The sequence below is a fragment of the Pterocles gutturalis genome, unplaced genomic scaffold (genome assembly GCF_000699245.1).
Source record: "Pterocles gutturalis isolate BGI_N339 unplaced genomic scaffold, ASM69924v1 scaffold6427, whole genome shotgun sequence".
NCBI lineage: Eukaryota > Metazoa > Chordata > Aves > Pterocliformes > Pteroclidae > Pterocles > Pterocles gutturalis.
The window spans coordinates 89,492-105,030 of record NW_010112598.1 but is presented as its reverse complement, the minus strand read 5'-3'; the positions used below and the strand labels follow the sequence as shown (position 1 = coordinate 105,030).

Here is a 15,539-nt window from a genome sequence, read left to right as displayed (position 1 = left end):
ATACAGCTCAACTGCAAGTACTCTTGCCTGGCAGAATGACCAGGGGTTTCACAAGGCAGTTGGTTTTTTTTCAGCAGGAGAATTTCCCAGATACTCACCTGTGGAAGTGTACTGGGTATTTCTGCTACTCACTGATCTGCTTGGCACCTGCTGACCCTTCATAGTTCCATGTTTTTTAGGCTATACTTGGGACTGATCTGAACTACCTGGTTAAATGCACATGCAAAGGCAGTAAGCCTTCGTCCTCGAAGAGGGTTACCCCAAAAAGAGGGCTTGGGATGGAATTTTCCCTTCAGATTGCCAGGGACCTTGGGTGAGCTGGAGTGTCATTAGCATCAGTTGAACATGTCTTACCAATGCCTTTGCCATTGTAAGATTCTTCCATCTTTCTGTCTCCTGTGTTCTCTGCCTGTTGCACAAAGGAGCTCAGTCTCTTGAGACCTGACATCCTTTTACCTGGTTCAAGTTGTCAATCTTTATGTAACAGGGACCAAGTAGAAATTAGTGGTGTGATACAAACCAAGTAAGACAAGATGATTTCATATTTCTTACTGCTCTCAGACAAAATGAGATGGAAAGTTTTGATTTTGTTCCTCAAGCTTTTGTGAGAGAGGCATCTACCTGCCCTTTATCCTGCAAAAGTATGAACTTGCAGTGTATTGCTCTGAGGACCTTCTTTTAAAATATCCCGATGATCATATGCCCTTCTTTGCCAAAGCATTTCCAGTGAAGCTGCCCTTTCCAGTTGTGATTCAGCTGTAGGTAGATCTTCATGGCTCCATTATCTTTTGGACTTGTATTTGTGGCTCTTTTAGTGCTTTCAAAGCCAAAAGCAGAACTCTGTAAAGTTTAGAACTAGTGTGATTGTCACTTTCAGCTGCTTTAGACTTTTCTTTCTTCTTGGTCTTATTTCCCTTGATTTTCTAGAGCTTTGGCTTTACCTTCCAAGGCTTTCTTAATACCCTTTGCTTCTGTGGTTGCTAATTCTTTGTCTGGGAACATAGACAGACCAAGCCATAGACCAAGACTAATTTGAATTCAGCGGTACAGAGGCAACATCAGGCCAAGGAAAGTTAACAGAGTATGTGTAAGGAGAGGCAGAGCACTTGCTCGCTGTTTTTTGTGAGTGGAGGAATGGGCCCTTGCCCCACCTCCTGCAGATGCAGCTGAGATGCAGCTTGGGCTCTGTAGTTGAGCAGCACACAACTTCATTGCATGGCTGATGATCCCTATAGGCAGTAGGAGTGCCAAAGCTCTCCTCCCACTTTCTTGCTTAGTCCCAAGCCTTTGTCTCCCTGACATTTCTCCTCTCAGAAACAGGGCTTGACCCCAGCCCTGCCCTCTTTCCTCAGTGCCCCAAGAAGTAGATAGAGATTGCTGAAGGGCAAGGAGGATAAAGGAGGACATGGTGGGGTGGGATGGTCATCGCCTTGGGGAAAGGGAGTTACTGGACAGCAGTGGACTGTGCCCAGGGGAAACGAGGCAGAATGAGAGAGAAAAGAGACAAGAGGAAAGACAAGAGGAAAGAACTGCTCAGTGAAGTTTAATGATTCCTCCTCTGCCCCTTTTGTTCACCCGTAGTTCCCATGTCGCTGCCTTCCTTACAGGAACTCATCTGACACCTCACTATTCTCCCGCTCCATACTCACTTCTAATTAGAGCCACAGCATTGGAATTTTACCTGTGTGACTAAGAACTCAGCCTTCCACTGTAAGGATTTCCTCACTTCCAGGAGCCTGTTCCTGTTGTCTGTAAGATGCCACTAGTAGAAGTTCATTGTTTGCCTGCATTGATTTTAGACTGTGGGTTGGTATTGCTAACATTCAGAAAAAGTAGGAAAGTGCTGTATGAGTTCAAAAAAGCTCAAAATTAGTTTGGAATCTTTTTTTCCCCAGGAGTAGCATGCAGTTGTGAGTGTTTGCTCATGTCACAGGACAGTTAGACTGTATGGTATTAGAGTCTTTATCTTGTGATGTTTAAGAGTATAACAGTGAAGAAAGGGACACTAGGTACAAATGATGGCACATTGATATCCACATATAGCAAAATGGATGCAAAATGTAAATTATGCTACTGGGACTAAAAACGTGTAGCATGGAGCTATGTATTATCTCACCTTTGCTCCTTGTATTTGCACAGCTCACTGATCCTTTGAATTAATTGTGTCTCTCTGCACATGTGAAATTACAAATATAATGTGGTGTGCTGACATCAAAAGCCTCTGATGACAGGTCCTAAAGCTGTGAGTCTGAGCCTTCTTCCGTACTTGTTCCATGCCGAGTGACAGAGGTCTGATATCTGTCACCCAGTCTGGGGCTACATCCAGGCCTGTCCTTTATGTGCCTGTTATTACAGGAGCTGCAGTGCCTCAGGTGTGGAAGCCTGTTGGAAGTTTTTAACTGTTAGACAAATATTTCAGTTTCTGAGATTTGAGGACTCCAGCATCTATTCCTCACTGGGTGTATGGTTTGCCAAGTCCCAAAACAGTTTCAAAGTTTGGAGTCTCTGAAAACATGGGGCTGAGAATGTTAAAGAAGGCTGAGGAAGTGACTGCTGAGGACAAGAATATGACTGCCTGTTGCAGCACTGGCAGAAGTCAGCAGAAAACAGGAGACCGCATTGAATCTACCTGTCTACATACAGGAGTACTTATTTGCATCTTCCGTTTGTGAAGAAGTGTGTTTTAATTGATAAGAACTGCAATTGCTTAGAAATAGTGCTGTTTTAGAACAAATCTGCTGAAAATTAAATGTCCTCATGATTTTAAGTGTCCTATTTCCATGACCAGGTCAACAGAAATTCCAGGAAAATAGTAAACACATTCTTAGATCTCTTGCAATAAATTTCCCCATTTGTTGTCTCCTGACCAGCAATTGACGAAGATGCAGGAAAGTGAAGGAAAATATTTGAACTATTTATACACCAGTGAAGGTGGTGTCATGTTATCTTCCTTCTTTAGCAAGATCATGTTTGCTACCAGCAAGTTATACCCCCTAGGTACTGCCAAAATATGTGTTATCTTGAGGAGGGTGGGGAGTAGCCAGAACAAGTAGAACAAACAAATACTTTGTGGTGGAACTGCAAAAACATGCCACCACAGACTACCCAGCACTGGTACCATGCTGTGCTTACTGGAGTCAGGAAAGAGCATAGCTTTCTTGCAGTAACTTCACCCCCTGCCCAGACACTTCTCTTTCACTCTTCTGCTACTTCTCTGTGACAGTTCCTCACAGGTCTGTTTCCTTTCTTGTTTCAGTGATATAGGGAACAATAATTCATTCCAGAGAGCAACTATAACTTGCCATGGACCTTGCTTCTTTTAGCATGATTATTCTCTTTAGTTAAAAAATAAAAGCCTATAATAAAAGCCTTTATAAATACACCATAAAGATAACTAGAAAGCTCCTTCTTCTTTCCCATTGCCATGCGTGTTCTGCGGCAGTGTTGTTGCCTCAGCGGCATGTAGATTCTGCATGTATTCAGCTGCCTTCGAAACTGCTTATCAACTGCATTTCAAAGAGACTGGATGAATCATGGTTTGTGCTGGGAAGTGTTATATCTGACTAGTTTGACTTGTATTCATGAGGGATTATGGGTCATGCTGGTCCCTTCCTGGCAGAAAATTGGTCTCAATATTGTATCTTAGCTCAGAGTTAGGACAGACTCTCATTCCTCATCTCTCTCTAAACAATGAACCAACTCCGATAAAAGAATCATAGAATATCTCAAGTTGGAAGGGACCTATAAGGATCATCAAGTCCAACTCCCTGCTCCACTCAGGACTATCTAAAGCTAAACAATATGACTAAGGGCATCATCCAGATACTTCTTGAACTCCGAGAGGCTTCATGCCATGACCACTTCCCTGGGGAACCTGTTCTGGTGACTGACCACCCTCTCTGTGAAGAACCTTTTCGTAACGTCCAGCCTGAACTTTCCCTGACGCAGTTTCATTCCCTTTCCCTGTGTGCTATTGCTGGTCAACAAAGAGAGGAGATCAGCTCCTCCCCCTCGACTGCTCCCCCTTAAGGCAGTTGTAGACTGCCATGAGGTCACCTCAGCCTTCTCTTCTCCAAACTGAACAAGCCAAGTGACCTCAGCTGCTCCTCATAAGATTTGCTCTTGAGGCCTTTCACCATCTTGATTGTCCTCCTCTGGACGCACTCTAATAGTCTAATGTCCATCTTATATTGAGGTGCCCAAAACTGCACACAGCACTCAAGGTGGGGTTGCGCCAGTGGAGTGTAGAGTGGAACAATCACTTCCCTCTCCCAGCTAGCCATGTTGTGCTTGGTGCACCCCAGGACATGATTGGCCATTTGGCCTGCCAGAGCACACCGTTGACTCATATTCAACTTGCCACCAACCCAAACCCCCAGCTCTCTTTTCTCAGGGCTGCTCTCTAGGTTCTCATCCTCAAATTTGTGTGTATCACCAGGATTACCCCATCACAGGTACGCTTGAAATACTCCAAATGAAATGCATTTGCTTAAACGTGTTTTTATTATGATTAAAGGAGCAAAAGAGTACATCCACAAGGCCCGTTACATATGGATACATGGAAAACAATTTGAATAGTAAAATGCCATATTTGGTCATGATGATTGAGCCAAAAAGGTTTAAGGAGAAATATGAATTATAAGATTTCTAGAATGCATCTTTAGAAAGTGAGAAAGAGCCTTACAGTATCAGGAGCACAAAGCAATTGCCTTCTCAGAGAAGGAAGAGTTGGTGACAGTCAGAATTTCATCTGGGAGCTTTTGAGTGACTAATTCCAGAGAAGTCACCACAAAGCTTGGCTATAGAGAAACCTGGCTTAATTGGAAGGCTGCATTTTTTTCCATAAAACTTCTGTGGATAAATGTGTTTGTGATTTTTCAGCGTGATGATTCGGCACTATTATTGTTAACTTGCACCAGGAATATCTCTGTTCATGCTCATGCTTTCTTTGGGTCTGATTTTCTTTCCCTTAACCCTTCATCTGTCAGAAAATAATTTTACTCTATACAGAAAGGCAAAGGGACCCTGTTTTCATGGCATGATTTCTCTGATGTAACTTGTGGTTTTTTTTTAAAGAAAGGCTTCTAGATTTAGGAAATATGGATGAAAGAGAAAGTATGCTTTTCTTTTTACCCTTGATACTGCAGTGCTTTGGGTCTTGCTGTGAGGGACAGAAACTCTTTCAGCTTTCTTGTCTTTAAGGGGAAAAGCATCTGCCAAAGAAGAGGATGCTGTTGGTTGGGTTGTGCTTGATCAAGAAGAGGAAAGGGTGGTCAACCCTAAACTCTTCCGAGACACTTGTAACCTCTGTCCCAGCTCCTGTTGAGCCCACCACCTGGCTGCCTGATTCATAGATTTCTACAAATGCTTCATGGACAGCTTCAGACATCTTCAGGCTCTCTGCTGAAGAGATGCCAGAGAGATTAGCTGATGAGCTGAACAGGTCGGTCACACCCAAAGCCATTAAGACAGATGTAAGGTTATATTTTTCCTCCATCCTCATGTGAGGGAGGTATACTTTCATTGTCCTCTCTTCCATCACATTAGAACTGGTCCACTCCATGAGTTTTTCAAAGGTGATTGAAGTCTCAAGCTGCAAGGAGAAAAGAGAATGAGATGTCTGGGATAACAGCACAACTTCCTTTGTGGCAAGGCAATACTAGTGTTTGGTAGTTTGTTTTTTTTTTTCTTTTAAACTAACTGCTCTTGGCATGTCTTTTTTTTCTAGGTATATACAGGAGAGAATGTATATGTAGAGAGGAAAGCTCTATCTAGGAGCTTTTGTATCTAGGAGAGAAGAGCAAACTATGACTCTTTCTGCTGTGTCCTGCTTTCTATTTCTTTAATAGGCTCACTGGTAATTATTTTTTTTAGTGAGATGGCTACTAAGCAAATTGCACCTAAAGCTCTTCCCTGTTTATCTTTTTCACTTGGCAAATATATTCCAAAAACCATTCTGTGCTTTTGAGTTGTAAGCTCTATCTACTTTTAAGACCTCTAAGCAACCAGGTGTTAATGGTAACCAATTACTAATACCTGAACTATCAGTTGTTACTATACTAGGAACTAATATTTTTAGTAGAATTTGGCTTTTTGAAAATTAAAAGCTAAGTTGTAAAGTATCCTTCCATTTTAGTTACACTGTACCAGTCCAAGCTCACTCAGTTCAAAGTTATAATTGACAATTAAGAAAGACACATTGCCATGTGCATTTTATTTTCTGAAATTCCTTTAACCATTCCAGTACCCCTTATATCCAATTTTTAGATAGTTTAATTTTTGAAGATATGAAGCATGTTGAGCACTGCCAAACCAAACAATAATTACAACCAGTAAAGCTAATGTGAACTTCCCAGGAAGTTCCTCAGTGAGCAGGAGTAGAGATATAAGACCTTTGGAGTTCAAGCTGCTGGAATAATAGTTGCTTAGCTGAGAAGAATCTGTTTTGCAGTAACAAATATTTAACCCACTAAAGCGGTTCGTTAAGCAATCCATGCTCAGCACAAACCGTTGCAGGACCAACTGATACAGCTGCATGCTTCTATGCAACAATCCCATGTTACCAGTGTTCAGATCTGTGCTGGTGATGTGTTTTAGGGTAACTTTACTGTGAAGGGCTTTGCAGCACCTAAATTTCACTGTGCTTATGGTTTTCTGAAACCCAACTGCTAGGGCCATACCTGCTCCAGTCCAGTGACATCATCAGGCAACAGCACCAACATGCTCAGCTCCCCGCTGGCATATGGAAGCTCCAGGATCTTAATTTTGTCAGAAGCCATCACTGCCACTTTAAATGAACCGACCTGATACATCATCTGCACGGGTTTGCTTTCTTGCTGCAAAACCAAATAAGATAATGCAGTTTTCACAAAGATTATTCTTAGAGTGTAGAAATGTCTACTTATGGTTAAAACTACTGATTGCTCTTGTCCAGGAAGACTATATAACAATGTTTCTACTCTTTCCATAAATTCTAGAAGATGACACCTTTAAGGTGATATATGCCCATGTACCTCAGTCATTCTGAAAGGCACTGTCTGGGTGTCTTCATCCTTAAATGCTTTCTCCCACAGTCCTTTGAAGTAAATGGCATTGACAAGGACCATTTCAGTTTGGGGATTCACAGAGCCCGGTTGAAGGATATTTTTGATCATTCCTTTAAGAACGAATAGGAAAAGAGAACACATGTATAACACGTCTATCTTACTTGGCAATCACAACGTTAAATAACAGGTATAGAATTTGTGGAGAGGAGGATGTAGGGCAAGGACATTGTTTTGTTTTTTCATCTATAATCTTGTACTTCTGAGGTTGATTTGCTTACTCCTGTTGGCAATAGCTGTTGTTTCACTCTGTAAAGAATTATAAGGAGAGTTATAAGACCCAGAGATTATCTTGTTACAAAATGGGTAAATCTGTATATTTTCTGACAATGGGAAGAACCATTAGAACCTTTTATCCCAGGGTGTTCTCCAGCCCCAACAGTAAACATAAATACTTCTAGCTTCAAACCAAGGTTGAATGGAGATGTCTATATAAAAAAGGTAACAGGAAAGGAAACCAGAATTTTACTCTGCCTTCTTCTTATACTTTGTTCTTGTTTATTCTGCAGTCCTCATGCAAATCGCAAGCTCCTCCCTTAGTCCTTTCCCACCAGTAGCTTAATCATGGCCTGGCCTTCTCCTTCAAAGTATGACACCACACCAGCAATTGTGTGATTGTGAATATTTTAATTTCAGTTAAAATTCAGCATCTTTTCTCTATGCATTTCATATGCCTCCCTACCATTCCTTAACTCTGTGGTTTTCCATTGCCCTTTACCTGTTAAGATTTTTCAAGTGCTTTATGACTGCATGCCCTACTTAACAGGCACACAACAACTCTGGGACGCTTGAGGGCAAAGCTGATCAAAGGATATCCAGGTTCTCCCTTGGCACTGTGTAGAAAGCATATTCTACTGCTGTCCTTTTCATCAGGACTGGACATATTACATAACTGCAAAGCCCATACAGATAGAGAGAATCCTCTAAAAGGGATGTGTCTCAGGAAAATAAATTGTTAAAAGGTAGTTCCATATCTGTTTTTTCTCTCCTGACTTAAGCATTCTCATATGGTGTTCAAACATGGTAGCAGGAGGGAAAGCACCAGTGCCAATACTTGACTTGCTCTTACCATTTGTCTGGCTTTCAACCCAAGAATTGATGAGCTCTCTGGCTTGATCTGCAGCCGTTTGAAAGCTGATAGTTTCCAAGCCTCCTTTATACAGTTCCTTCACACATTGTAAGTATTCCTGCAAAGAAAGAGTATACAGTTTTCAGATCAGAATGTCAAAGCATTTTGCAAATGTGAAATGCAAGATTGAAATTGACAGATGTGAATAATCTGCTTATTAAGGATAATCAGTAAGCCATGATTCTGGTACATAAGCATCTTAAGATTTGACATTCATTGTTTCAAGCAAGAGAATATGCTTACATTTTTTAAAACATTTTCCAGAATTGAGTTTGATCCAAAAATGGCATTCATTTCAGCTGAAGTATGGGTTTTTTTATTTTACCCACTTTTAAACTTTTTATTTTGCAATGGTATTTTCCTTTAATTTCAAATTAAATGTTCCTTTCAGTGTCAAAACTTGGAATGTTTTTGAGAACCTGAAGTTATTTTTCAGGTTTGTTTTACAAGTTGGAAAAACAGTTGGAGTTAACTCTTTCCAACGAAAGTTCCCTTTATTAATTATACCTTGACATAATTGGATCGTGATTGTGCTTTGCACAAAGATCTTTTTGGCTAGGCACGTTTTTTCTCAAGGCTGTAGAGGGTTGGGGCTGTGATAGACAGAAGTCATGAATCCTGTCTTCCATATGGAAGAAAATTTCTTTAGCAGAACCTAGACTTCTGACAGTGCTTTTGCATTACAGAATGGTGCAGCTTTGACATGGAAATACACTCAGATCAGATCTCAGAGCAACTCACCGGTAAGATTGGGTATCTCTCTTCAGCATAAAGTCTACTGGCAAAGCTGAGTGAATAATTGTCACTTAGTCTGGTGATTTGGGTGAACATGTCTTTAAGTGAAGGGTGGATGTTTGCAGATGTGCCGCACTGAATCGTTGACATGCATACAAATAAAAAGATAGATTTTGTTATTCTAGTTTCAGTACTTAGTAGGTTTTTCATACTGTATGAGAAGAGTAATTTTCTCATGCCTTTCTCAGGGGGACTCTTAAAAAAAACATTTATAGGACATTAGTAATGTTGCTCCAGCAGATCAGGCAGGCTTTCCTCCATTCCAAACCAGTCCCATTTGACCAGTAACATCCAGCTACCTTGCCTAAGCATACAAATATCTGTAATTTTCCCTATTAGCCCAATGTTTTGGTGCTGGGTTCCATCTTCTGCTTGTTCTGAATCCTGTTACCTCCCTTCTCTCTCAATTCTTATGAACAAAGTGTTCCCCCAACTGCTGGATGCAGAGCGCTAGCTACTCATCAGAGAGGAGTTGGAACTGCTAGGAGACTGCTTTATCTGCTAGGTTTTGCTCCCAGGGGAAAGGTACATAAAAAAGGAGATTAAATTATTCATTTACCTGAAATTCAATAGTCTCTCCAGATCCTGTGATTTTATCAAAGTGAACAACCTGTAATTGAAAATAATAGTAGTTGAAATAACAGGTATGACAAAAAAGGTTATGCAACTGAGATTAACACATGATGTTTGAAGTAAACCTGTTGGCTAACTGAGAAGTTGGATGACTTGAAAGGTGCAATCCATCGGTACCATCTATGTGGCTGTGCATACTGTTGTCTGCTTAGATGATGTCTTTTTTCTATTGAACATCTAGAAATCAGCTCCAGTGTGTGCTGTTAATAATATTAACTTTCTTCCAAGTAACAAGCCAGCCACTCTATGAGGGAAGCAAGAGCTGTAGGAAACATGTGAAACATTTTGCAGACTGGAGACATGTTTTGGCTATTTCCCTGGAGATTTTATGTACTTCCTTATTCTAAACAAAGGACCACTGGAATGTGGTGTTCTCTTTGAAAATCTAATGATAAAATTAAAATTTAAATCCAGTTTCAAGATTTATGGCTGATGCATTTGCTTAACACTAATAGAAGTTTGAAGTGGCCACAGCTTTTGATAACTCTGGATTCAGATTTTTTAACCTCTGAGCTATGCAAGGGACATTATCATATAATTAAGTACTATGGCTCTGTTGAGCAGCAGGAAGGTTTAAATCCTTAACTGTAGCCTCACCTTATCTATCTGAGCCCTGGTGTTTTCTCTTGCACCTAGGTAGACCATGGAGAGAGCTGAAATGATGCTCAGAGGAGAGTAGAAGATGTTCTCGTTGACATGCTGGACTTTCAGTTCCTTGAATACATCAAGACAAAATTCCGCGCTTGCTGCACTGATGGAGCCCATTGTGAAACCGGTATTGTCTAGAGCAAATAGCAGAAGTACAATGACAGTGTAATAATGAAATGTCATACAAACACAGCACAAGGTACTTTAAGAGTAACTTTTAGGCAATTAAATATAAACAAGTAAATTTGAAGTCCTTATGTGGTAACATGCCTATTGCTATGCCCACCTCTCATGAAACTCTGTATTCCTAAATCTATTTCTTTTGCATTTGTATTCGGTTGCCTTTTTGGCAGTAAAGTTCCTCAGAGGTCTTAAATCTGTATGTGATTTCTGTTTACAGTTTCAAAGCAGTACAGTAAACCCATGCTTATTTTCATTCCGTGAAGGCTTGGATTCCTTGGTACTTTGTAGTACCTTTGATGAAAACAAGAAAACACAATCTCTTTTACATACTTGCAAAGCCAGAAATTTAAAGTACAAATTTCAGTAGACCTGCTCTAGGTTTGAACAGGTATAAGGAAAAGCAGGGGCTGGCTGACTATTTTTATTTTCTAAAAATAAATAAGTCCAGTAAAATATCTACTTGTGCACAGCACTTAATGCCAGTAGATCTTCAAAGGCTTGTATTTTTACCTTTGTTTTAGTAATGGAAGCATGGATAGGCAATATAATTTGTCTAAGGTCACCTACTCTAGGAGACCAATGCACAAAATTAATATTACACTGTGTTGCGCTTTCAGATACAGCTTGCTTTGCTTAAATATGTCTGTATATATATATATACTATATATACACTATAACATCTCTGAGAAATTAAATTTTGTTAGTGACATTCAGATAGAACAGAAATGCAGACGTGATAAAATAGCAATGTCTACCATAATACAGCACTGTTAACTGAATGTTTGTTTGTGGCATAGACCAGTAAAAGCTGTATATTTGTTTCTATCTGAGGCTGCTATGAAGTGCTGGGCAGTAGAAGTCCTGTGCAGCCACTGTGCTTCCATAAAGCACAACTTTTGAGGTCAGCATGAATCTAATTTCCTTCCTGCGATTTATAGAGACTGTGAAAGTTTGCTGTCTTTCAAAATGTTGCCCCTTATGTAGATGCTTAATTCTGGAGTCTCAAGTTTGTCTTTGGAGTATTAAACCCCACCAAGGATTTTAGTGACCATGCACATGAGTATGCGCATAGGGCCGCACACACGTTTCTCTCACTTTCATTTCTGTTTACAAGTTCACCTTTATAGATTATTGTAAAATATAAGTCTGTACACTCACACACATTCTTATCTTGTATAGTGTTCAGCTGATATATTTTCCAGGGATTGGAAAGAGAAATTTGTTTGTTAGAGACATTTCACACTAAAATAAACGTAGCAAATTCACTGAATGCTACAGTGTTGCTCTCAGTGCACTCCGTTGAACCACAGGTCAACAAAGCAAACTTGTAGTCTTTTGCTGCCAAAATCAAACTTAAAAGATACTGAATGAGAGGATAAGCTGCTCTGAAAAGGACATTTTAAGCACAAAGAATAAACTTTTAAAAGGCTCCTGTAAACAAATACTCCAGTTTTACACATAATAAAATAGCGTAGAATACATAAACACAGGTAAAAAGTTTTTGTAGAGAATATAATGTAAATATTCTGTTCTTAAAGGTACAAAACATAACACAATAATTGCTCTCTTTTTTTATTGTTAAGTTTAGGCATAAGCAAGAAATCATGTAGTTAGAAGGTAAATTTTCCTAGAGAAATGCGCTTACCTTTTGAGCTTCAGCACCAAAGACAATACAGCTTTTCCAGCTGTATATGGACAGACTAGCTGAGCCCCTGGGAATTTATACAGTCTGAATTGAGACCCACCCGCTGCTGCCCTTCAGAAGCTTGACCTTTGACGCCATAAAAATAATTTAATGGGATTAGGTCAGATTTTAGTTTCAATGGATCAATTTTTGATTGAAGGGAGAGCAAATATTAGTTTTTTCTTGTGTATAACAAAGTGTTTTCCACCAGTACATCAGGACTGTTGAACTGGAGGAAAGACCGGGAAATAATGCTTATGTTCCTTTAAGCCTCATTTGTGACTAGAGACTGGGATGTTAATAAAAACAAAAAATGTGAAAACCATAGTGATGGAAAATATATTTAGCAGTTATTAATCAATCTGTTGATTATTAGTCAATTTGTTATTATGGTTGTAGTAACAGACCAGCACTCTCTTTCAATTGATCCTTTTTGAATGTACAAAATGCAGTTGATAAGTGAGGATGGGTCTTGGCTTATTCGGCTAACAAAACTGGGGAATAAAGAAAGGTACATGTGAGAAAACCAGTTGAGAAGAAAGTCAAAAGCAGGCACATTTTCTTTGAAATGTTGGGATATTTAAAAAAAGATCTTTTGATGGATGTGAAGGTTTTATAGCAAACTATTTTATTCCCAGGAACTAATGGTAAAACATAGCCCCAGAGAAAGTAAAAAGTAGTCAATTCCAAATGTGTTTGTGGTATGCACTTGCAATGTGTCTCTCACATCTTCCATGGATAACTTAATGGCCTGTCAGATGACAGAGGAACTGTGAAATCCAGCTGAAGGAGTGTTCATGGTCTGTGGGACAATCATAATATACAATAGCAAATATATTTCAGTTATAAAAACATTTCAGTTATAAAAGCTATTGTTCTGTATTGAAATAATACAGTAGACAAACAGTAAAGAAACTATTCTGACCTCTGTAAAGCACTATGTGATTTTAAAAAAGGGGACGGGGGAAAATCCAAAGTCAGTACTGCATAATTCTTTAAAATGTATATGGAAATGACTGTGATGTCTGTTAAGGAGAAGAAGAAGGCTTCTGTACAACTGTCAGAAGTTTAGACAGTGCAGTTTTCTTTGCCCCAGCCTGCTTTCTTTTGTGAAAATAATTGTGTTGTAGAAATCTACATTCTCCTTGCCGAGTTGTTGTTGCCAGGGCAGTCAGAGGACTTGAGCAAGACAAGATTGAAGTCAAAGTGTTATTTTTTGTTAGATCTCTACTCCACAGGTGTCAGCCAAGTGTTTTGATTTAGTTTGTTTTGTTTTGTTTTCCTCACAGATAGTCTGACAGATACATATATATACACTTAAGAACAGAATAATTTTTCTCACTTTTTTTGCTACTGTTTGAGTCCCTAAGAAGCCTAAAAAGTTTGTCTGCTCTTTCTGATGATAGAAGTGCTTCTCAGAAAACATTATGCCTACCTATAAAATATGCATTAATGTGCTGATGGAGAAAGGGAATGTGTCTCCCAGGTGCATTGTTAATAAAAGATCTCCACCATCTGGTCAATCAAACACCTGTAATGAGTTGTGTACAGATATCCTACCTATCTCTTCTTATCTGTTAATATACAGATCAATGTGGTCTGGGTGATCTTGCCACACTGAAACATCTTGGTGAAATAACAAGGAAAGAAGGACAGTTTTGCCTCTCACTGTGGCAAGAAACTGTTTACCAGCCATCCAGGTGCTGGAGAAGACATCCAGCTCCAAAAGGATGCCACCAGATACTTTAAAGCATGGGTATAGTGGTACCATAGCTGAGAAGAGTGGCCAAAGAGTTCCTTGAGAGGGATTCAGTAAGGAGGCAGTTTTAGTAGGAAAATTTCCATCTTTCTGCAAGCCTACTCTGTGAGCATGTCGCATGGATACAGCCGCAGGACTGGTCAGCTAAGCTCCTAGCTCATCCTCCACTGCGTTCACAGGGAAAGCAGCTGTAGGGGTTAGCAAGTCTTGTGAAACTAGGAGGACATGGTGGTTTCTTAATGAAAACTCTCTAGGAGAAGCTTTATCCTTGACTGAGTTGTCAGATGGAGGATCCTGAATACCTTCTGTCTTATGAGAGTCTCTGATAAGGGGCAGAGACTCACTTAAGTCTCATGGGGCAAATTATCCACTATGGCCAAAACTGTCAGGTATTTTGTCTGAGCCGACACCAGCTCAGGTCAGTAAGGGCAAGGTGTTTCCAAATAACCCCGGCATATAGAATTGTGCTTCTTTTAATGAGTTACATTTTTATGAATATTTAGTGTGTTGCCTCTTTTGGATGTTATGAATAAAAGCTTTTATTAACACTTTACCATAAGAAGAGGGCTTTAAACTAAAGTTGCCGAGGGAGGAGAACCTCAGTCCATCCCACTCCGGCAAGTTTAATGCCAGTGCCAGCAACAGATGCCCAGAGCCTGGAGAAGGATCACAGGTCAGCAGGAGAGCTACTGAAGAGCAGCACAAAGGAATTGCAGCCAGTAAGTCAGCTTCATCAGGAACCCAACTTCAGTGCCTCTCTGCAAACACACGTAGTATGGGGAATGAACAAGAGGAGTTAGAGACGTGCACGCCTGCAGCGCTATGATCTTATTGGCATCACGGAGACGTGGTGGGATGGGTCCTATGACTGGACTGTTGGAATGCAAGGATACAGGTTCTTCAGGAAGGACAGGCAGGTGAGATGAGGAGTGAGTGTCGCCCTCTATGTCATTTACCAGCTCAAGTGCATGGAGCTCCACCTGGGGTTAGATGAGGAGCCGACTGAGAGCTTGTGGGTCAGGATTAAAGGAAGGGCAGGGACAGGGGACATTATAGTGGGTGTCTGCTACAGACCACCACAACAGAGCAGGAAGAGTGAGCGGATGAGAATCTCTATAGGCAGATAGGCACAGCCTCGCATTCACAAGCCCTGGTCCTCATGGGGGACTTCAGCCACCCCAAAATCTGTTGGAGAGACAACAGGGCATAAGAAATCCAGGAGGTTTCTGGAGTGTGTTGGTGATAACTTCCTCCTCCAAGTGATAGAGGAGCCAATGAGGAGAGGTGCTATGATGGACCTTGTTCTCACCAACAAGGAAGGGCTTGTGGGCAATATGAAGCTCAAGGGCAGCCTTGTCTGCAGTGACCATGAAATGGTGGAATTCACGATCCTTAGGCTGGCAAAGAGGGTGCGCGGCAAACTCTCTACCCGGGACTTCAGGAGAGCAGCCTTTGGCCTCTGCAGGGATCTGCTTGGTAGAGCACCATACCTGGTGAATTTGACTTCTGTGTAATGTCCTTGTTCCAGACCTGCACAACAGGTTTGCATGTGTTTTGACCTGCAGAGCTTTTGCTTGAGTTATACAAAAGCCATGTTTTCTCTTC

At 40.5% G+C, this 15,539-nt stretch overlaps 1 protein-coding gene across 1 annotated transcript; it reads right to left on the bottom strand.

Moving 5' to 3' along the window:
- Positions 1-5,074: 5,074 nt before the first annotated feature.
- LOC104462246 (ovalbumin-like) lies at positions 5,075-12,180 on the bottom strand. The gene is made up of 8 exons (XM_010074111.1): positions 12,137-12,180; positions 10,258-10,442; positions 9,587-9,637; positions 8,974-9,102; positions 8,173-8,290; positions 7,014-7,156; positions 6,681-6,836; positions 5,075-5,593 (listed from the first exon to the last, which is right to left on the bottom strand). The coding sequence occupies exons 2-8, from the start codon at positions 10,423-10,425 to the stop codon at positions 5,198-5,200; spliced, it is 1,161 nt and encodes a 386-aa protein (XP_010072413.1). The 5' UTR covers positions 10,426-10,442; positions 12,137-12,180; the 3' UTR covers positions 5,075-5,197.
- Between the last annotated feature and the right edge of the window lie 3,359 nt (positions 12,181-15,539).